We start from the raw sequence: 22,557 nt of genomic DNA on the forward strand, positions 1-22,557 counted from the left end.
AGATACTTAATAATACTCACGCACACGTTAGTTGTTACCTAACTTGAGAACAAATTGTGACTAAACTCATAAACCCTAGAAAATAGAATTTAGCACCTGATCCATTTGACATATGATCTACCATTGATACAGTAATTTACACGTAATACGACTTGACGACTTCAATCAATCAGTTCATAATTTTGGCTTCGAAGAAGCTAATACAATACCTAAAACATCTGTTCTAAACACATTATCATATACTAGTACCTATAGCTCCACGATCAACTCTCACCAGCGCAGATTGTCACATTGAGTTAACTGTATGATATAAAGTTGCAACAACTCATTAAACGAACGCAAGTACAAAAAATAATCTGAATTCCAATTACAAAGGGAGCTTTCTATAATACAAAACAACAAAACTCAGATAGGTTTTATGATACACTTGGGAACCGTCACTGCACATTCCCCAAAACTGTGACAATTGTTCATCATATCTCATGAAAAGGACAAAACACGCTTTCAGATACGTTATAATCTCTGATTCTCTTTGCATTAGAATGTGACAAGTTTCACATATGTAGAACCCCTTGTATGATAGAGAACAGTTTTGTATAGTTTCAGGTAAATAACATCTTGAGTTCCTCTATACGCGCACTTCGTACTTCTTGATCCGTTAAAGCCCCAGAGATCATTCTCTGCTTCCTCGCCTGAACCGCCTCCATTCTCTCTTCAACTGTTCCCTGGGATTCACAAAGGTAAAGACAAACATATCCCACAAGGTTTCTAATGATCAATACTCAGCAACAACATTTGATGATTTGGATATGGAAAATGAGAATTAACCGCTGAAAATGAAGAGGGTACCTTAATGATGAATCTTCTGATTTTGACTTCCTTAGTCTGTCCTATACGATGGATACGCATGACAGCCTGTTCCTCAACCGCTGGGTTCCACCATGGATCCTATACGACACAGTTCGGTTTTATTTCATTTCGAAACCTATTTAGTATTGTGCAGTAATCATTTACAAGATCTTGAAACCCAATGTGGCATGAACTATTACATGGTCTTTTATAACTGGTATGATCTCTAAGGACACAAATAGATATGCCATACCATGACAAAAGCATTGGACGCAGCTGTTAGATTTATCCCGACACCACCAGCTTTTAGAGACATCAACATTACCTATCCAACAATTAAAAAAGAGTATTGACGTCAATTTAAAAACCTAGAAAAGTATAAGTTTGCACATCTCAATGTAATGGGAGTACCACCAACCATTATACTGGCATCCTCGGAAAATTCTTTAAGGACTTTCTCTCGTTGCTGCTGATTTAGAGTGCCATCAAGACGGACAAATGAAATGTTGTTCCTGAGATGAAATAATTTTTTTTCTAGTTTATGTTCTTGAAAACAGTTTTTTTTTCTTTTCTCATAATTGCCATGGCAAGTGAACATAAGCAAGACATGTAAATGCTATACCGAGAGAGGGGAATTTGGAGGAGATCGAGGAAAGCGGTCCATTGGCTAAAGAGAATGCTCTTAGAGCCTGAAGAACGAAGAATTTCAAGTTCTTCCAGAAGAGCAGTGATTTTGGATGATTCTACCCAGTTCTTTTCCACGTCAACCTGGAATCTACTCTCGGTTGGTGCTGTGATGAGGTCTTGTTTGCTTACAGTTTTCCTGCAAAATAGAGATTAACCATTATTGGCCAACCTTGACCTAACTCAAACATTCGGTGGAATCGGCAGCAACGTCATCAAATGGAAACTAGTAATAGCAGGAAGAACGTCAAGATACCTACACACAGGACATAACCCAGAAGCAGAATTTCGCCAACTTGCCAAAAGACACTCACGACATAATCTATGAGCACATGGTGTTAATACGGCATCCTCACATGCTTCAAGGCATATTGGACACTCTCCTTGTTCTCCTTTGCGCAGTTCCTCTACCACCTCCTGAACAAAAGCCACTGATGGTACATCTTTTCCATCCCTTTCTAGACCAGAAGACTTTCCACTAAGGAAACGTTTAGAGAGCTTATTCAGATCAGAGTATTCCGCTGTATCACCTCGACTTGATGCATAAAAAACAAGAGACTGTTATAAGAAATATGGCAATTGTGTCAACAAAATGTCAAACAGAAAAGGGCTACAGTTGCATGTTTCATATAACAAAGTGCCCATATATTGTCTATGATATTTTCTTTGATATTTCAGACAAGGTCGTGCAACAGATTAAGTAGATTGAATGTGAGAATAATACTTGATATGGAAGCCATGGAAGTTACAACCAGCACTATGTGTCTCTACTTAAATACAAAGCAAGGGGATACAAGACGCACCTCATCACTAAAAATGGGTGATCACAACACTGTCGAAGACGCAAAAGCAGTTCCAGGATGGAAGCATAATTATGAAGAACTTTGCCTTGTGCAACGAATTGATCAAATTTGACCTGAAAAAATTCGTTAGTATCTTCAGTAAAGGCATCTCAAAGTCCGAGTAAAAAATCCTAAATAATCACGAGGACAAACAATACCTTGGATCTTTTAAATAGCGCCTCGTAGAAATCCCTCTCAGACTCCGAGAGTTCACAGTAAATGACCCGTGCATCAGCAGGGGGTAGAACAAGAATCGGCCTAATATAAATCAAACATGGTTCACGTTAACCGAGGAAATTCAAAGGAAAATAATATATTTTATAAGTATCAGGAAGTAACAGATGACAGATCTTTTACTTGTAGTATATCTACCTTCCTTCTCGATCTGTGCTAGACTTGGTTCTCCTAAGCATGATGGGTTTTAAGATTGACTGCACTAGCTTTAGGCCTCTCTCATCGCCCTCTTCAAATGGCTTTTGGACAAGTTTATTCCACCTACGAATCGATATGTTCCAAACTAACAAGCTTCAGTCATTCCATACCAAATGTACTGTTTTTTCAACCAAAGAGAGATAAGGACCCTTACCATGCCCAAGTTCCCCATGGCTCAATCCTCAAAAACCGTAGAAGGCTGTACAAATCCTCCAGATTGTTCTGTTAATAAGATAACATGTGGAATGATCACAAAGTCCCAGATATGATAAACAAATCATTATCCATCATCCATTTGAATGAGCCGATATTATTATGCCAGTAAACTACAAGCCATTATAGCACACATCCTTAAAAACAAGTTTTGAGGTAGAATCGAGACTTCTGTGCATTAAAAACATGCACAAGAAGTTGATATCCTTCTAGTAGAGATTTAGACTATTCAAATCTCAAATGAATATGAAATGTCCAACTACTAAAATTATTTCACAAATAGAATGGCACTGTCCTAAGAAAGTTTGGCCTAGGACCCAGAAACAAAGATATCTTTCTAAATCCTCGACAAAAAGATCAATCACCTGAATAGGAGTACCCGTAAGACACCAACGCCGATCAGCAACCAGAGCTGCAGCAGCCAAGGAAATTTGGCTTTTTGAGTTTTTGATGGTATGTGCCTCATCAAGAACAATCCTAAACCATCGAACAGCATAAAGTCCTTCATTGTCTGCTGAGTTCTAAGAAGAAGAATAAAAAGAAGAGAAGATAAAAATCTGTTCATGTGATGCATTTCTAAACTATATACATGGACTAATAATGACCCGAAATAAGACTATGAAAACCACCTCTGCCGAAAATTCGGATGTAAGAACTCCATATGTGGTGATTACCACATCACTCTGGGAAAGAAGTTTTGTATCCTTTGGCCTGCTTTGCCCATAATGAACATAGACAGATAGAGACCCCGGCTTTGTATGCATTTCAATCTCTGACTGATCATAAAGCAGGGGCAAAAAAAAAATCACTCTAACCACTGACAAAGAAGAAATAACAACTTGGATGTATAACCAAACTAAATTTGCATGTGCATCAAGAATAGAAATAAATTGTTAGCATCAGATTTATAGAATACCTTCCACTGTCCTAAAAGTGTCATCGGACATACAATCAGGTTACCACCATTTTCAAGTACACTTTTCTGTTCAAGAATCTTCTTATCAAAGCCTGGAAATTTGGTTGCCTTTGGTAGACTAGTGAACTCATCTAAAGAACTGCTGGTCACTTTCTCTCCTTCAGCTTTCCAAGGATGGGAAAGCATAAGGGATATGGTCATTACGGTCTTTCCGAGACCCATTGCGTCTGCTAAAATCTGCAAAAGTGTTATCATTAAGATATTACAAAACAGCTATATAACAAAGTGACAAAATGTAGATGATAAATAAAAAAATTGTTTGTAGGCGGGTTTTTGAGATCATACTCCTCCTCTTGCCATTTGAAGGGTGCTAGGAAAGTGTATTGTAGCATCACCAGTAAAAGAATTCAGGTAGACAACAAGTTCCCTCCTATTGACATAAATTAGATAGTAAATATCTCATCTGACTCGCACTAAAGTTGGCAGGTAACAGAAACATGGCTTACTTGTCTGCTAAATAGTACGCTTCCCAACATGGGTGAAGCATTGTTGCTGCCTCATCAGTGCAATTTCCTTTCTCCAATTGGGTCATCCAATGAAGTGCCTGCTTTTGATATGGACGAAGCTCACACAGAAGTTTATGTGGAGTTTCCATTTCCTGTTGCAAAATATTTCACGTAATTTGCCAAATGAGTTTCGAAGGCCGAATATAAGTACGCAAACATTCCTGGGAATGAGGATACCTTTAATCCAGAACTGTCACCAACACCAACAATATTATCAAGATCACCATCACTGATGCACTGCTCATTTTCATTTCTGTTTTCATCTTGATTCAGAGTCTTGACCTTGTTTAACTGAAGCAACGGAGCTGAAACAGCAGAACCATCCTATTTCCAAAGGAGCAGACAGCAGATGTAAAACTAGACAAGAAAGGCGTCGAAGTTCAAATTGCTAATACAATATGCAATATTTACCTTGGAACTCAAAGGTCGCTTCCTAGTGGACAAGTCCTCAGGAGTAAACTCAGCCTAAATATGGAGAAGAACGATGAAACATTTTCACAGATAACTAGCCAACTAAAATAAAATCAAAGAATGAAAATATTCATTTGCCATCTCAAGAGCTCGCAGTCACATCATATGGGAACTGTAGACTGCAATCTATAAAACAGTCAGCAATTTAAAGTATCATAGGCAAGGAAAAACCAGTACCTTCTTAAAGGGGATCAAACCGAGTAACCGAAAGAGATTTGGGAGAGGATGGAACATTGACTCCTCTGCCGTATTACTGGCTGCCTTAAATGATGTTGCACTATGCTTTTGAAACATGGAACTATTAATGTACACGCTGTTTCAAATACAAACACACCACTTCAAAAACCAATGCATCTATATCCTAGCATTTTCAATTGGAACACAATATTTTGTATGCATACCTTACAAAAAGAAGAATTGTGTCCATGATACTCAATGTTTCAGGCGCCAACTTGCAGCTCCCTTCTATCCTAATTTTCTTGTCTCTCACAAGCGGTAGAAGACACCGTGCCCACTCATTTGGTATTCTACCAATCTACCACAATATAGATAGAATTCGTTAACAAATTTTCATCCCATAACAGATTAAAAAGTGAGAATCCGCAACCAGATAATAAAAAAGCACCTCTCCTGAATCCTTTGTAGAGAACCTGACGATATCAGAAGCACTACCACGCAAAGCTGGCCTTCCCCGTCCAGAGCCGCGCTTCCCAGGCGTAGTCTCAGACTTTAATCCTTTACTATGCGGAAACGTGAACACCAATTCGTCACCGGACTTCAATTTCCTTCCTTTACATGTCGACAACCCCGCCAATTCAGAACAACCCACAAACCACCACTCATTCCCTGAAACACTCTCTTCACCACCATCAACACTCTCATCTTCTTCCTCCACGCGATGATTCGCTCCAACACTTGCGAAAGCACAGCCCTTTATTCCATTGTAGACCTTCTTCCCTCCATTAGAGGAGCCGCCGCTTGGGCTAGGAGTGGCGGCTACAACAACATCAGGTGGTTTGCTGAAACTTGGAGTGTCGAAGATGATATTGATGGCTGCCGTTGGATCATGATTCGCCATGTGTAAAGCCCGTCTTATGTCCATATCCGAGTAATCGGAACCCACGACTGATCTGACTGTGGAAACCACATCGTCTGAAACTTTCGTCCCCATTTCAAAACCCTAACCCTAAAATTTCAGGGGGAAATGTTGGAACTTTCTTGAAATTTCAGACGGATTGTGGTTTGAGAACGCCGAAACAAGGATACCCAATTTAGAAATTGAAGGAGATCGACGACGGCGTACGAAATCTGCCGGCCCCGAGAAACCCGCGTAAATTAGCGACGAGTCTCTCTCTCAGTATCCAAACTCCCGCCTTTATTTTATTTTTTATTTATTTAATAGACAATAATGAAAAGAGAAATACTAAAACGACGACGTTTTCGAAGTATCCAGCGGGTCTAGATCCGAGTAACCCGGTTCCCGAGTTGTACTCAGTTGAACAAAAACAATTTGGGATTATTAAAGGGCTTTTATAAAAACATTTCGGGTTAAAATAGGGCCCAGCCCAGCCCACTTACTACAATATTTTTTCCTTGGTTCTTCAAAATTTTCTTCTTCTTCTTCGTTCTGCAATCAAAAATCCCTAACGCTCTTCTTCTTCAATCCTGAACGAGATTAGTGATTGAGGGTTTGGAGAAAAATCACCCCTTTGCGTACGCGTCGCCGTCTTCAGTAGATCCCCAACGTCGCTAGGTTTGGCATTTTGGGGCTTTTATCAAAATCTAGCAAGGTTTGGGGTATCAATTCTATCCGTTTCCAAGTTCAGAAGTTAACGATTTCAGATTTATCGGTAGGGAGTGTTTTTTTTTTTTTTTTTTTTTTTTATTGTTGGATCATGGTTCTGATTTATTTTGATTCAGCTTCTATTTTTACGAGTTTCGTGGATCTTAGATTTTGATGTGGTTCGATTTATGGGGAAAAAGGAGTGATTTTTTTTGGAATCATAGGAGTTGCTTGGAAATGGATTAACGGTTTTTTGGAATCTGGGGACTGATTTCGGATCTGATTTTAGATGGAAGTGGTGGAAGGAAAGGTGGCCAGACCTAGAGGTAGACCGAGGAAACGCCCGAGACCAGAGGATCAAAATGGAGTGTCGTCTAATCGAGGGAAGAGGCCGGTTCTGGAGACTTTGAAAGTGACAGTGCCTAGATCTCTTCTTGGTCGTTATGTGTTGAAAGATTTTGATGACTGTCGAGTTTCTCTTGGGAAGATAGTTTCGTATAATACTGGCTTGTACAGAGTTGAATATGAGGATGGTGAGTTTGAGGATCTGGAAACTTGTTCTCTTCGTCAGTTAATTATTGGGGATAATTACTTTGATGATGAATTACGTGTTAGAAGAAGTAAATTAGATGACTTTATTCTGAAAAAGGATGAAAAGAAGAAAAAAGATGACATGGAGAAGAAGGGAGTTGAGCTGAAAAATCGAGTAAGTGAAGTTGAGGTGCCCACATCCACTAGCCCAAGTTCTGTGGCAGAAGTTGAAAGTGGTTATTCATCTTGTGGTTTACCTGGCTGTGAAGATAGCAGAGATCCAGATATAGAAACTATGTCGCCTCTTGTCCCAGTTCCACCAGTGGATTTGCCTTCTTCATCAGGAACGATTTGTATCCCTGAGGAGGCTGTGGTGCATCTTTTATCTGTATACGGTTTCTTAAGATCATTCAGTGTTCAGTTATATATCCTCCCATTTGGATTGGATGATTTTGTGGGAGCATTGAATTTCGGAGGACCCAATTCGTTGCTGGATGCCATTCATGTTGCCTTAATGCGGGCACTGAAGGGTCATCTTGAGAGACTCTCCTCGGAAGGGTCTGAAGTGGCTTCAAAGTGCCTGAGGTAAGCGCAGACAACTTTTGTTGTTTACAGTTTTCAACAGATGTCTTTGTTTAACTTATTTTCTTGATTTTGTGTTGCTTTCCGGAGATGTTTTAAGTTAACTTTCCCGTATCCTTAGTTTTTTTTAGTGCCTTAATCATTCTGTGAAACAGCAGATTAGTTTGTTGGGTATATGTACTTCAAGGAAGCAGACTAGCTGACATTAATCTTGAAGCTCATGAATTCTGTTATTTTTATAGCTGGAAGAGAAAGGCATATGGCTGTAGAGAGACTGTAACATAAATATCTTATTTATAGTTTAGGTGAAGCTTGTTTTAGGATCCCCAATATCTAAGTGGATAACAATTCAGGGATTTTATTGCATTGCCATCTGCAGGTGCATTGATTGGAGCTTGCTCGATGCGCTAACATGGCCTGTTTATTTGGTTCACTACTTCGCTGCCATGGGACATGCAAGTGGGCCTCTCTGGAGAGTTTTTAATGAATACGTTGTTGAAAAAGATTATTATTCCTCACCTGTAGTGATGAAGTTGAAGATCCTGCAAATTCTGTGTGATGACGTCTTTGATGTAGCAGATGTAAGATCTGAAATTGATTCTCGAGAAGAATCTGAAGTTGGACTTGATCCTGATGGCGTTACTGCTGACCTTCCTGAAAATGGACCTAGAAGGGTCCATCCCAGATTTGCTAAAACCTCAGCTTGCAAGGAGAAAGAGCTTAGTGAATATGTTGCAATGAACCATGTGATAAGCTCAATGAGCGAGTCAAAAACTTTGAGCTCAAGATATACTGATGGTGGTCATGGAGATAGCTCAGATCTGGATGGGAACAGTGATGAATGTAGGCTCTGCGGCATGGATGGGACGTTGCTTTGCTGTGATGGATGCCCTTTAGCATATCACTCGAGATGCATTGGTGTGGTCAAAATGTACATACCAGATGGGCCGTGGTATTGTCCAGAATGCACTATCAACAAAATGGGGCCAACTATTGCTCATAAAACGTCACTCAGGGGAGCAGTGTATTTTGGAGTGGATCCACATGGGCGACTCTTCTTGGGTACATGCAATCACTTACTGGTGTATGTTTTCGACGCCTTATTTCAGATACCTTGTCATTCAAGCTGATCTTTCAATTTTATATTTCTCCATATTCATTTAGATTCTTGACAAGTTGGTTTTGTAGTTTAAACTTATCATCTTGTCTAGATTTTGCTTAAAGTTGGAAAACCCATATCACTTGACGCTGATGAATATTTCGCTTATATCACAGGCTTAAAATTTCTGTTCAGGCGGATTTAGATATCAAATACTACAATGCCACCGACATTCCAAAAGTTGTCCTGGTACTTTTGTCTGCAACGAACCATAGAATGGAATATCTGTATATATGCAAAGCGATCTCACAATACTGGGATCTGCCTGGAGGTTTGATCTCTTATCTGAAGGAAGTGGAGATTGATTTAGCACACATGCCAAAAGAAGTGTGCGACGAGGCGTCAGACGCAATTAGACCTGATAGTGCAAGTAGTTCCATTGGAAATAATATTCAGAATGTGGTTGGCCTCCACGCATCTGCTTCTGGCAGTCCTGTATTAGGAAGATCAAGTGGAGTGCAAGAGAAGAATTTGGTTGCTGGTATTACACAGAAGGGTTTATCATTTAAACCTAATACTTACATTAATCATTACACAAATGGAGAATTGGCTGCATCAGCTGCTGCTACTTTGGCTGTCCTTTCGTCAGAGGAAACCCATGAACCTGATCTACAAAAATTTAGTAATGCCAAGAAAGCTGCAGCAAGTAACATCTTGCTACAGGTGAAAGCATTTTCGTTAGTAGCCTTAAGTTTCTTCTGGCCAAGTCCTGAGAAAAAGGAAATTACAAGGGAAAGGTGTGGATGGTGTCATTCTTGCAAACTCACTTCTGCAAGTAGGAGAGGATGCATGTTAAATGCAGCTGTAACAGGGGCCACCAAAAGTGCCATGAAAGTCTGCAGTGGCCTTTTTCCACTAAAAAATGGGGATGGAGTACTGTCTAGTATTGCAGCATATCTCCTTTATCTCGAGGAAAGCTTACGTGGTCTCATTGCGGGGCCATTTCTTAGTGAGAGTCTTAGGTATCAGTGGCGTAAGAAGTTAGTGGAAGCTTCAACATGCAAAGCGATGAAAGCCCTCTTGCTTGAAGTAAGTATATATATTTTTTTCTTTCCAAAAATTATTTTGTTCATATTCACTGTCTTTTCCTATTAACAAATAATTGTGCTTTTTTTTTTTTTTGTCATTTACACTGTTCGGATGTGATGTCGTTACTTGTCAACAATATAGTGATATGTTAACAGTCCTTGGTTTGTCATTATATTTATGGTGTTTTCGTTGGCATGATATGGTTCATTTTACTTGTTCGCAGCTTGAGGAAGACATTTGCAGTATTTCTCTGTCAAGTGACTGGCTCAAACTAGTGGATGACTGGTTAATAGAACATTCTTTTTTTCAAAGCGCTCCATTTACTGTTGCGGACACACAGAAACGTAGACCTGGTAAGAGGCAGAGGAACCAAGCTGAAATTACAGCCCAAGGTTCTGATGATGATAGCTTTACTTGGTGGCGAGGGGGGAAGTTATCAGAAGTTATACTCCTGAAGGCAGTCTTGTTGAAGCCTCAGAGAAGGAAAGCAGCTTGGCAAGGTAATAATGTTAGGTTATGTTTTTGGTGCTTGTCAACAAATCTCACGTAAACATACAATGTTTTCCTATTGATATTGTTTTTTGGATACTTCTAACGGAGATATCCTGTTAAATTCTACTCTCAAGATAATGCTAATTTGTTTTCCTTTTTTTTTCACATTAGGTGGTATTAAAAAGTTTCCTGAATTTAGTTATGGTGATGGTTCTTACATTCCTAAGAGAAGCAGGCGGTCTGTTTGGAAAGCAGCAGTTGAAAGTAGCAAAAACATATCTCAGCTTGCTCTTCAGGTTTGTCTTCTATCATCAATGCTTATTCAAATGATTGTATGTCTATGATTATTTATTGATGATCCCCTGAAATTTAACTGAATCTGGGCCAGGTTAGATACCTGGATATGAATATAAGATGGAGTGAACTTGTACGCCCAGAGCAAAACGTGCAAGATGTTAAAGGTCCAGAGACAGATGCCACTGTTTTTAGGAACGCTAGTATTTGTGACAAGAAGATTATAGATAACAAGGTTAGATATGGAGTTGTCTTTGGGAATCAAAAGCATCTGCCATCCCGTGTCATGAAGAAGATCACTGAAGTCGAGAAAACTGAAGATGGAAAGGAAAAGTATTGGTTTCATGAAGCACGCGTTCCCTTATATTTGATCAAAGAATATGAAGAAAGTCTGCCTAGGGTACACATACCTTTCATCAAGAAGCCATCACGAAAAATATCAAAGCTCCAGAAAATGCAACTTAAAGCTTCTCGAGCGAACATATTTTCTTTCCTAGCCTCTCGGAGGGACAACACAGAGAAGTGTTCTTGTGCATCATGCCATCTCGATGTTTTTGTGAGGTACTTTCTTTAGCTTTCTTCACCTTTCAGGATACTTAATTAAAAATCTTATGTACCTCACTATTTTTTGTTCCCGTTCTCCACATGTGTACAGGGATGCAACAACATGCAGTACTTGCCAAGGTACAATACACCTGCTTGTTGTTTTAATTTTGCATTTTAGAATTGAGACTTTTGCAAGTTATTGGTATCTATATGCATTTGACAAGAGATGTCAATATTTCCTATGCCTTTTTCTTTGTTTTTACTTGTTAAAGTTACAGGATCTGTTTCCTTATCTCAAGAACAAGTAGAAAGATTCCAGCATACGCCTAAAAATCATTTGTATTTCTTGATGCATTTCTAGTTTTTATTTTTATATTTGTTTGTTTCATATCTTCCGAGGATAGTGTCGTGTGCTTATATTTGTTTACTTTGCTTGGTTCTTAAATTCTCATGAATCTCACTCATATTTTTTTTTGTCGTTTATATGAAAATGTGGCGATATAATCATGGATTTTCTTTTTCCCCCTCAGGTTTCTGTCATAAGGAATGTACTATGAGTACACAACATACAGTTGGGAAAGATGAACTTTTGGTAACCTGCAAACGGTGCTACCTTGCAAGAGCCCGTTCACTAATCAATATCAATCACAGACAACATCCAACAACAGCCGCTGTCCTGATCGACAGACCATTTCAAAATGCAGTCACTCCAGTCACCAAGACACAGATTAAGCCTCCTAATCAACAGTTACCATCTTCCAACATACGCAGCACCACTTCAGGAGTTAAACAAATCACTCCTGATTCCAATTTGGCACCTAAAACTAAACACAAAACATTGTCTTGGGGGATCATATGGAGGAAAAAGAACGTGGAAGACACAGGTGTTAGCTTCAGACATCAACATGTTCTGTTGGCTGCACGCTCTGATCAGCCGAATCCGGAACCAGTTTGCTGTCTCTGCAAACTGCCGTATAATCCTGGTCTAACATATATTCACTGTACCAATTGTGACAGTAAGAAAATTTTACTCTAAAATTCTAAATTTCGTCAATGCCACCAGTTTTCCTCTTATACATCTAATCCTAGCATTTGTATGCAGAGTGGTACCACATTGAAGCGATTAAGCTCGAGGAATCGAAAATTCCTGAAGTTGTTGGGTTCAAGTGTTGCAAATGCCGTCGTATACGATCACCAGATTGCCCTTACATGGATCCCATACTGAAGGAACAGAAGCAGATGAAACCAGTAGTCTTCAGGAGGCAAAAACATGGGAAAGGAAGTATCGGAATGGATTCTACTTCTGAAAGAATGTCTGAACAAGAAGACTCCATGCCCTCTACTCCCTCATTCCCCTTTGAAGATACGTTTGTTCCAGATGATGATCCTCTCTTAATGTCAGTTTCAAAAATCGAACAAATTACACCTATCAATTTGGATGTCAAATGGAACGGGGATGGTTCTGTGCCGGGACCCCAGAAGCTACAAGTTAGGAGACAATTGAAACGTGAAGACACAGACGGGAACAATAATCTGTCTTATACCGAGTTTTCAATGCAACCCGAATCAATGCCTATTGTGAAACCAGAAATGGAAACATTGCCTGTCACGGAATGGGATGCATCTGGCCACAGTGACATGGTTGAAGGCGAGCTAATGTTTGACTACGAAGACATGGAATTCGAACCCCAAACATATTTCTCGCTTACCGAGTTACTCACAACAGAGGATAGTGGACACTGCGATGGATATGGAGATGACAAGGGTGCTTCAGGAAACACGGATAACCCAAACCCCCAGGTTGAGACAACAGTGGAACAGTGTAGAGCATTTCTCTGTGACAATACAATTCCATGCCAGATATGTATGCATGTAGATCCTGGACCTGATCTCACATGCAAGACTTGTACTATGACTATTCATTCCCACTGTTCTCCATGGGAGGAGGAATCTACTTGCACGGGAGGTAGCTGGAGATGCGGTCGTTGCCGTGAGTGGCTGTAGCTCGCATTCTTTTTTGTTTTTTTTTTCATTCTTTTTTGTTCTGGTAGTGACGTAATGCCAATATTTTTTTGGGTACTAGAATTCTTGTAATTTTGAGACGAAATGATTTTAGGATGTGCCCAATTCTATTCTGTATTTAATAGATTAAAAAAACCTCTCAATTGAGACATAAAATAAGACCAAACAAGGCTAGTGCGAAAAATAGACATTCACTCGGATAAAATCATTGGAGAAACAGATTAAAAATATATAGGAACAAGATCAAGCTGATACAACCACCTGACCTCACAATACAAATGTGCAGAATGAATGCAAAATTTAGTAGCTAACTCAACTCGCCCGCTTCCGATGACAGGCACAAATATGATCAAAACTAGATTTTCTATTCAACCCTCCCTCACTCCCCATCGGTCTACATTTACTCCCCCATCATTCCCCATTTTCGCCATTACATTCTACAATCACGAAAAAAAAAAAAAAAAATCTTTTTCCACATCTGCAAGTATTCTCTTACCCCAATGAAGTTAAAGCAAGCCAGCAAGCAGAGCTCCTGGATCATCAGCTAAAGCGGCTGGGCTAGGTGGTTGAGCTACAGGTGGTGCAGGTGCTGGTCCTGGCCCTGCTGCTGGAACAAGAGCTCGAGATCCCATTGGTATAGTAATTAATTGTTCCTTGATGAATTCTTTCAACCTGCGGATAAAGAGGTCAACAAATGCAGAGGAACAAAAAGCTTTGTTTGAAGTTGAGTTCTTTGTTAAGAGGCAGAGATATCATACTCAAATGTAAGAGCAGGATCTCCCGAGCCTATTGTCATTCGCAGTTGGGTTCTGTCTGCTGGGTCTGTTTCAATTCTTGCCTGAAAAGAAGAAAAAAAACACAGACAATGTCATACACCAGACCTTTCGAGAGTGCAGTATCACGCGTGTACGTATAAAAAACTTAGGACAAGTGCCGAAACCAGTATGAGAAACTTGATTAAAATCTCACCAAACACAGCATGGCTCCTGTACTTTCAGAGTAGAAGGTTGTGCTTGCCACTAGATTATTAGGGTTTGGATCCTACAACAGAAAACAATAAAAGTTAATTTAAAGGGTGTGCAACAAGCATGTTGAGGAACCGAGATCGTAAACAATTACTTACAAGCCCAGGGCATATTGTCACATGGAAACTATTGAATAAATTCGCCATTTCTGGAAGAGCGAGAGGTCTTACACCTCTAACCTGAAAGAAGTTGTAGATTCAGATTATATAACAGGTTATAGTAATTCTGCATTAACAAGCATAAGTAAACTTGTTGGAAGTCCTCTATGAGCGTTTTGAGTAAGCTTAAACGATCATCAGTAGATATGAAGTTATCTATAAGCGTTGTGATTAAACACAATCAATCATAAGTCGAAAAAGGATTTTACGGAGAAGCTAGTTCACTAATTTCTTTGAAAACAACATTTTCAGGAGCATTTGACTTCTTTCCTGCACTACTCAAATACTTTTATTTGATATATGGTCAGAGAAGCTGTGAAAATACATACAACTTCCTGAAGTTTCAACGGTGGTCCTGAAAGTGCTCTCCACTGCGGGAAGAACTCTTCAGATGTCAATTGTAGAGGTTGAAGAAACTTATTCAAGGTTGCTGGGATGCGTAATTTGGCATTGACCTATAAATATCCAGCATATCAGAAAGAGTCACAGAAACTATTATACTAAACCATTCATCACAATGGACGGCTGCAGTAAGTACCATGTTTGTACCAAACTTGTAGGAGAAATCCAAAACCGCAACATCCCTACTAGGCCGGATGTTCATCACTTCAAGTGGAGATTGTACCTATAACCATGAAAGAAATTGCAACAGTTAGTAGAGTACGCAGAAATGAGTAGGAATTGACAGATAGAGTAGTAAATTGAAATAAAAAAATCAACAAACAAAAGTACCTGTGCTCGAGGAGGAATTGTATCAGGTACTGGAGACAGATCTAGTTTTAAATGGGCAGGGGGTAGTATTAGAGCTTGGACTGATGTAAGTGGAGAAGTATTCTTGTTTCCCATGAAGAGAACAAGTCTCCCATGGTGTCCTCTCCATTCAGCTTTGATGCCAATCTGAGGAATACCAACAATCAACATAATGAGGAACATGAAAAAGCTCAAAAAGAAGGAGCCTTGCCTGTCTGCAATCTGCGTACTGGAATATACAAAAGCAGGGAGAAAAAAACTGAGATAAGACCTGAATATGAGGATCCTCGTATAAGACACCACTGTCTTTCAAACATAAAGCATGGAATCTCTCGGCAATATTTCCGATCAGCTGTTAAAAGAAAACAAAAGTGTATAAGAAAACAATTCTAGCATGCCAATAGTATTATGGAGCACAAACGTGGTTTGGTTTCTTTTTTTGACATTGACTGTAATGTATACAATGTCAATTACGAAAAGTCCACCAAGTTTAGCAGCTATAACATTAATCTGTGAAAGAACTCCTAAGAGAGTAGAGAAATAGAATCTTTCAGGTAGGATTCCACCTAATCGCAATACCATTTCCAAGTAATAAATACAAAAAGAGGATACAGAAAGAAAATGGCCGATAGTTAAAAAACCTAGGGATATAATTTTCTCCATGCAAAATAAAGCAAAAGAAGAGAAAAGAATACCTCCACTGAATTTGTTTGCTCTTCAACAGGTACAATGGCGGAACCATCAACTTCTTCTGGAACTCCTTCTGCCCCTATGGGACCATGTTGTTCAGCTCCAGGTGCAGCCTCTATTGCAAGAGGACCGAGCAGGTCACTTAGGAGATCGGGTGATGGAGTTTGTGGATCTATACTACTTAAAGTTCCATAGGCCTGAGAGACAGATCGAGCCACTGACTCGGGGTTCTGCTAGACATGCAAGGAAAAATAGACTATTAGAGATAATAAGATAAAGGTATGTACTATAAAAAGAGAAAGCACAAGAAAAATGTCTCGTCAATTGGGGCCTACATATAAGTACTTACCGTGCTTCCACTTACAATTGGAACCTTCAAAGGTGGGGGTGCTCCATCAACAGGCTGTGGGTCAGCCAAAACCAAAGCATTTGAAGGCTGTTGTTGTGCTCTAAGCTTGATGGCACTCTGGTCTGCGGTATCTTCAACATCCTCTGCCTTTTTTATCAATGAAGACTATGAAAGAGACATGGAAAAAAATCCAGCATCAGATCTATTAGCACAAACGTCCTATCAAAGTAACTTCTATATAATCATAAAATACTTAATAAACCTGGCGCTCTGGAAATTTTGGCATCTCAGCCAATACATCCATATAGGCAGCCCCTTTTTTACTCAATTCGAAATATTCAACTGCCCTCTGTTGTATCTCCACATCAATACAACTCTCGTACCTGCCAAAATAAAACTCTTCTAGGAAACTTGTTTTGATTACCAAAAAATAACAGAACATAAAATGACAAGCTAAACACTAGGGACGGACAACAAGGTTAGCAAGTCTCACTTCTTAAATACAGCCCAAATTTTTTTTTGCAGTTCTGGATCCGGGGGTTGAGTGTGCATAAGAAGCTTTGCATATGTGGAAAGAAGAATAGGAATGGTGGGAGTCCTGAGGAAAAAAAAGAAGAAGAGGCATTTAAGAGATACCCAAAGACAAGAAAAGCACAATGCGGAGTTCGTGTGGTCCTTACGACACTGTGGGAAGCTTTTCATGTAAGATGCTAAAGAGTTCACTTGCACTGCATCCAGGTTGTCTAGCTAAAAGGTGACCATACTCTCCCAAAATATAAGCACTGACCTGAAAAAGAGAAAGAAATATTATTTCTTGTCCATAACAATTTTGTTTTAATTAACATTGTTATTTTATACTTTCCAAACAGTTTCGATACAGACAAGATTTTAGAAATATCTTATAACTAATCCGCAATATGCAATATAAAGAATTTCTTATCGGAAACGAGAATGTACAACCTTCAACATAGTCTCGTGTATTGCGATTTTGTCCAAATATTCTCTTGCTTTCGATGCCGCGTATGGCTGTCAGATCAAATAAATCTGTAAGCAACTTTCAAACGTCATAATTAGGATAAGCAAAATATATTTCTTTTAACAGTTTTGAAAACCTGCAGGTCTTCATTATTTGTTACGAACTGAACCACACGAAACCAAATGTCATCGCTAACAAAATCCCCAGCTTTGTCGATTAACTGAAGGATCACATCAACATACCTGAGAACCAATTGATTGTGTAAGGATCCAAAGTGTAAAATTAGAAGTGTACACCAAATAGCCAACGTATGTCACTGTAACCAAAATTGTGTGCATGAAAATAAGTGTACATATGCTTTTTTTCGAGTTCTCCTTACCATGATAGATCAGGAGCAAACTTCTCAGCAAGAATAGCAGCTTTGAGTGATAATTCCTCCCGCATGGAAAACTCTGCTGTGCTAAGATACTGCAATGTATTTTTGGGTTCCATGTAAGCTTAAACACTACACATCTTAATCTTTCTTTTTTGCCAAACTTCACAAGTCACAAGGAAACTACAAATTAAGAAAATATCAATATGAAGCAAGGTCAAAAAGTTACTTGCAACAACTCTTCGACTATATCCTTTGCATTTGACACATCGCACATCCCATATAGCAAATCAAGAGCACGTCTACGAATGCTGCAGGAAAGTTTTAACCAATAGTGAATCAGATACCAATAGCAAATGAACCAAGAAAATATAAATCAAATTATTTGTTCTTGAAATAGAAGCCACCATTTGCAACGGACATACGATTAAGTTCAAATGAACTATGATATTCATCCAATCTAGTCATCTTGTTATGCAAAACGTCAAAGAAATAGACTGACCCACCAGACAATAGTACAATATTTCTTATGTGACCGTAAAGGAATTGCTCATAGATAATTATACCTATAACTATTTCTCACAAGAAAACAAATCAACAAATAATGATACATATTCGATTGTCTAAGAGTTTCATATAGACAACCCAAAATTAAACAATTTCAATGCTGATTGTAATGATCTTAAATCCACATCTACTCTGGAGAAAAAGAAAAGTACTATGACCGACTCAATATTGAAAAAACAGTCGTACTGGTTCCAAATTCGAAAAATAAAGAGATATTGATCCGGGTTCAAAAGCCATAAAAGCTGATGCCGAGATGGCAAATCTAAAACATACCTGATATCAGGGTCTTTCAAAGAAGTGATTATCTGAGACTGATGCTTCTTTATGCTATCTTGAACATCTGTGACCATCAGCATTCGTGTCATATTTTCCTGCAATGTTGTCAACAAATGCATCATGAGAAGCCACATAATACATCACCACTTTTTTAACAATTTACTGTTCTAGCTAGGCTTAGATGCAGAAAGTGGGTATGCGAGATCTCACCAAGCCTAAATATCTGATGTTGGGTTCACGGACAGAAATAAACTTGCCAAGAAGAGCAACACACTGTGACATCATTTCCTTCTCAGCATCAAGATGCATGACCTATATTGAAACGCATTAACAAGTTAGTAGGTTGAATACTATAGTTCAGCAACTCAACAAGTCAACTAAAATTCATGGCATCAATTGTTTCCTCAGCTGTCTCGCGAACTTACCAGGGATAGAGCTTCAAACAGCACAGCATGAGACGCATTATTCTTATTCACATTTTTTACAACATCTGTCCCCATCAATATTCGCTGAAGGACCTGAAATTTCCATGAAATACCATGAGAGAGAGAATTCGAAGACATGTATTAGAGATTTACACAAGAAAAACTGAACCTCAAAGAGGGCTTTTCTGGTACTGGGATCTTCGATGGTTGGGAAATATTGAAGAGCCCTCATTGCCTTAACCTGTACTAACCAAAGATATATTAGTATCCAAGATACCTTTAACTGAGCAACAAAGATACACTAAAGACGGGTCAACCGGTCAACCCTCTATTTCTATAAGCTAATTTCACATAAAATGTTTAAAATGCATGGGATTGGAAAAAGGATGTGACGATCAAATATTTAAGCTACGTTAAACAAGAGTAAGTAAGCCGATTTAAGACAAACCTGCAGCCAAGGAGATGGAATGCCATAGTATGTATACTCCTGAGGAACGTGCTGGTTCCTAGCAAGGCGTTCCAATATTTTGACACATTTAGGTAGACAACTTGAGTACGCCTCATGATTATTAGATACCAGAGCTACAAGAAGACTTGTGGAAGATGTCAAGATACCAAGATCTCGTTCATCCAAAAGTTGTGCCATACGATCCGCCCTGAAAGTATACGACAATGAGAGTGTATAAAATAGAAGGCGCAGGAGTAAAATCAAACAACCAGTAACCCAGAGTACTAATACGTACCAGCCATCCACGTTGACAGCATCAGGATTTTTTCGGAATAAGCGCAGTAGGCACAATGCTGCTTTTTTCCTTACAAGAGGTCTGCAACTACTGGAAATCTGCAGCACACAAGCCCCATATCATAAATATGTTTACTCATACTGACAAAGAACCAAATAACCTATCGTCTTTAGGAGTCACTTACAAGTAGCTTTTGGACATCAGGTGCCAATGATTCAGAAAAATCTCTTCCACCAATATTTCCAACCTACATGACAAAGTAAGCACCAGTTCTGTTGAGGTAAATGGCTTTGAAGAGCACAAAAGACATAATGTTTTCAAGACTTCCACTAAAACAGTCATTTAACTACATCTCTTAATCAGAAAGACCTCACTGTACAGTAAGATCTCAACGCAGAATGGACAAAACATACCAAGGTTAGTGCTAGGCATTGGAAAGTCTCATTCCGACCAATAATATCGTTCCGCACTGTATTTATTGCCAACCTCAAAAAATCATGGTTCTCATTGAGCAAGCAAGAGGTAACAATGTAGCCAACCTGTAATCATTGTTGAAAATTTTAATACCTGCAAATTACGTAGGGGCAGAAAATAATATAAATTGGAAACGCAAAGCCTTGGGATACAAACATGGTTTCTGGTTAAGAGTTGCTAAGATGTTACTACGTAAGTCATGCATTGTGTATAAGTAAATGTCTCCAGTACTTTACCAGGTCGCCAAACTGAGTAAGTTGCAAGCACGTGAAAATGTATCTACATCTAGCTTTTTCCCACCTATTCTTTTCAGAGAATTTTTTTTTTTTGTTTCCTAATATTGATCACTAGACTTGAAATCTTGAATCAGACAAATACCCCCACCTATTCCGTTCTCCTAGCCCAAGAAAGCAATATTTCATTTCTTGAGCAAACAAAACGTTTGCTTACCTGCTTCTCTGGATACTTTGGCGCAGATATAAGAGAAACCGCCTCCATATGACCAAAATCCACATCGTAGCCTAGCATATGTATATAAAGCATTTTCCATACATATTTCTTCTTTTTATATGGTGTCAAAACCTGTAAAATTCAAAACAACATGGAGAAAGCGATCAAAGAGTGCATGAATAATTCATTTGTACAATGAAACTAAAAAAAAGGATAAATCGGGTGTTGGTCCAATTCGCCACAGATGGACACTACATGCCGACGTTAGATCTGCTATTTATGGTGTGGAACCAGAATTTCACCCAAAACATCTTACATCAACACAGCTTACTCTACTTCGTAATAAGCTATTCAAATATTTCAGTAACCTTGATTTCTTTTCCTAGACCATTACTACATAACCGGGTTTACTGCCTGGCCATTCTTTCCTTCTAGTTCCTAAACATCCTCAGAAAATTCAGTGATCTTATATATCTTGATTGATCACTAGGAAAAAGAATGAACAAATAGTAGTTTATAGTTTCCCATCTATCAACCTGAAAATACACTAATGATATTCCAAGTATAAAGCAGTAGTAGTGATGTGTCAAAAGTTATACAACAGAAACATTATACTGCCTTTCCAGGTACAGAATTTGCGTTAAATAAAAAGCTATGGTCTCTCAATCCGATAAAGTCAGAAACTACAGGCTCCAAAACTCTCGTTTCTCCCGATTCAAAAAAATTCAGCATCTTTGTTTCCACTACATTCTTTTCTAAGTTCTAACCCCCCTTATCAACCTAAAAGCTCTCACTGAGTCTAAGTGAAACAATCTCGTAAGAATACATAACCTCAGCGGATACTTGGACACTGAATTGCCTCTCAATTGAGAACAAAACGTTGGAGAGAAAAAAAAATATAGAGGAAATTGTCACAAACCTTCTCATTCTTAAAGCATGTACGTATGTTTCCGAGCTCCTTATCAACTCGGAGTCTCTCGGCTTCCTTGTTCTGGCAATTACGAATGTCACTGATAAATACGGAGAGACCTCTCATTCCGCTCATGGTGGAACCGAATCCTCAGATCTCCACCGTCCTCCGGCCGCCGCCTCACACGGCGCAGATCCAAAACTCGCGATATTAGATCTAACTACGACGTAAACCCCGTAGATTACAGATGAGACATACGAAAATTCGCGGAAGCTGAGATCGAAACCCTAATCTAGAAACGGGAAAATGGCACCTCCAATGGAGAAGAAAATTCAAAAAGCTAAGTGATCTGCAGACGACGACGATCTCAGAAACGGAGAGAGACGACTTTTATTTTTCTTTATTTACAACTCTGACCCTTCAATTTTGTTTAGTTTAGTTTTATGTCAAATGATCGAAAATCCGAAATTTATGCGTGTAAGCAATTGGACTGAATTTTAGTATATATAAGCTTGCGTACTATTTTGTAAAAAACTCGTCTCCCTCTTCCTTTTTAGGTAAATATTTTATTTACTTCTGTTTCTGTTTTCACTTTTTTTTTTTCATTTATTTAATATTTACCGTTCCGGTCGCGGTCAACGCAACAACATTGGTTTATCTATTTCTTCAGTCTACCGTGGGAAAACCGGGGTAGTGAATTCGGGTCGGGTCATGCCGTTTCATGTTTTATCCAAATTTGACGCACAAGCTACAAGTTAGGAGGAGGCTAGTGAAACGTGAAGACAAGACGCAGATGCATCCCGAATCAATGCCTATTGCGAAACCAGAAACGAAGACAACATTGCCTGTCATGCATGCATCTGGCAACAACATGGTTGAAGGCGAGCTAATGTTTTAACTACGAAGACATGGACTTCGAAACCCATCTCACATAGACTTCTAATATGGCAATAAAATCTCAGTGTTCTGTGTTCTTCATG

General features: G+C 39.0%; 3 protein-coding genes across 15 annotated transcripts; 1 reads left to right on the forward strand and 2 right to left on the reverse strand.

Moving 5' to 3' along the window:
- Window positions 1–305: 305 nt before the first annotated feature.
- On the reverse strand, window positions 306–6,373 carry LOC104709287 (DNA repair protein RAD5A). Of its 8 annotated transcripts, none has more exons than XR_015564210.1 (20): window positions 5,599–6,373; window positions 5,375–5,508; window positions 5,151–5,286; window positions 4,914–4,967; window positions 4,680–4,826; window positions 4,443–4,594; window positions 4,282–4,366; window positions 3,937–4,173; window positions 3,650–3,796; window positions 3,386–3,541; window positions 2,962–3,029; window positions 2,748–2,870; window positions 2,534–2,633; window positions 2,337–2,449; window positions 1,794–2,068; window positions 1,472–1,672; window positions 1,268–1,361; window positions 1,103–1,174; window positions 850–948; window positions 306–725 (listed from the first exon to the last, which is right to left on the reverse strand). XR_015564210.1 is itself a non-coding variant. In XM_087462532.1 (20 exons), the coding sequence occupies exons 1-20, from the start codon at window positions 6,142–6,144 to the stop codon at window positions 603–605; spliced, it is 3,066 nt and encodes a 1,021-aa protein (XP_087318658.1). In that variant the 5' UTR covers window positions 6,145–6,373; the 3' UTR covers window positions 306–602. The 8 variants fall into 8 exon arrangements, 2 of the variants coding, with proteins under 2 accessions (XP_087318658.1, XP_087318659.1); XR_015564211.1 differs by having other exon boundaries at window positions 1,790–2,091; XR_015564214.1 differs by having other exon boundaries at window positions 3,386–3,531; window positions 5,599–6,370.
- Window positions 6,374–6,552: 179 nt separating this feature from the next.
- Window positions 6,553–13,567, forward strand: LOC104709288 (DDT domain-containing protein PTM). 5 transcript variants are annotated; one of them, XM_087462545.1, is made up of 10 exons: window positions 6,553–6,823; window positions 6,894–7,872; window positions 8,249–8,953; window positions 9,145–10,057; window positions 10,281–10,557; window positions 10,721–10,845; window positions 10,938–11,404; window positions 11,499–11,527; window positions 11,920–12,405; window positions 12,492–13,567. In XM_087462545.1, the coding sequence occupies exons 2-10, from the start codon at window positions 7,046–7,048 to the stop codon at window positions 13,391–13,393; spliced, it is 4,731 nt and encodes a 1,576-aa protein (XP_087318671.1). In that variant the 5' UTR covers window positions 6,553–6,823; window positions 6,894–7,045; the 3' UTR covers window positions 13,394–13,567. The 5 variants fall into 5 exon arrangements, 3 of the variants coding, with proteins under 3 accessions (XP_087318671.1, XP_087318670.1, XP_087318672.1); XR_015564230.1 differs by having other exon boundaries at window positions 6,585–6,823; window positions 7,046–7,872; window positions 10,943–11,404; XM_087462544.1 differs by having other exon boundaries at window positions 6,585–6,823; window positions 7,046–7,872.
- A 52-nt stretch (window positions 13,568–13,619) lies between these two features.
- On the reverse strand, window positions 13,620–22,117 carry LOC104706572 (AP-2 complex subunit alpha-2). 2 transcript variants are annotated; one of them, XM_010422767.3, is made up of 27 exons: window positions 21,587–22,117; window positions 20,668–20,799; window positions 20,157–20,282; window positions 19,928–19,990; window positions 19,744–19,841; window positions 19,449–19,656; window positions 19,170–19,241; window positions 19,001–19,093; window positions 18,786–18,887; window positions 18,573–18,670; window positions 17,962–18,043; window positions 17,739–17,827; window positions 17,496–17,601; window positions 17,344–17,409; window positions 17,064–17,170; window positions 16,877–16,981; window positions 16,646–16,766; window positions 16,384–16,548; window positions 16,040–16,264; window positions 15,616–15,696; window positions 15,327–15,491; window positions 15,133–15,219; window positions 14,924–15,049; window positions 14,535–14,615; window positions 14,381–14,452; window positions 14,170–14,249; window positions 13,620–14,083 (listed from the first exon to the last, which is right to left on the reverse strand). In XM_010422767.3, the coding sequence occupies exons 1-27, from the start codon at window positions 21,710–21,712 to the stop codon at window positions 13,918–13,920; spliced, it is 3,042 nt and encodes a 1,013-aa protein (XP_010421069.1). In that variant the 5' UTR covers window positions 21,713–22,117; the 3' UTR covers window positions 13,620–13,917. The 2 variants fall into 2 exon arrangements, with proteins under 2 accessions (XP_010421069.1, XP_010421070.1); XM_010422768.3 differs by having other exon boundaries at window positions 16,399–16,548; window positions 21,587–22,056.
- Window positions 22,118–22,557: the final 440 nt, after the last annotated feature.

Source organism: Camelina sativa, chromosome 8, assembly GCF_030686135.1.
Source record: "Camelina sativa cultivar CO46 ecotype springtype chromosome 8, ASM3068613v1".
Classification (NCBI taxonomy): domain Eukaryota; kingdom Viridiplantae; phylum Streptophyta; class Magnoliopsida; order Brassicales; family Brassicaceae; genus Camelina; species Camelina sativa.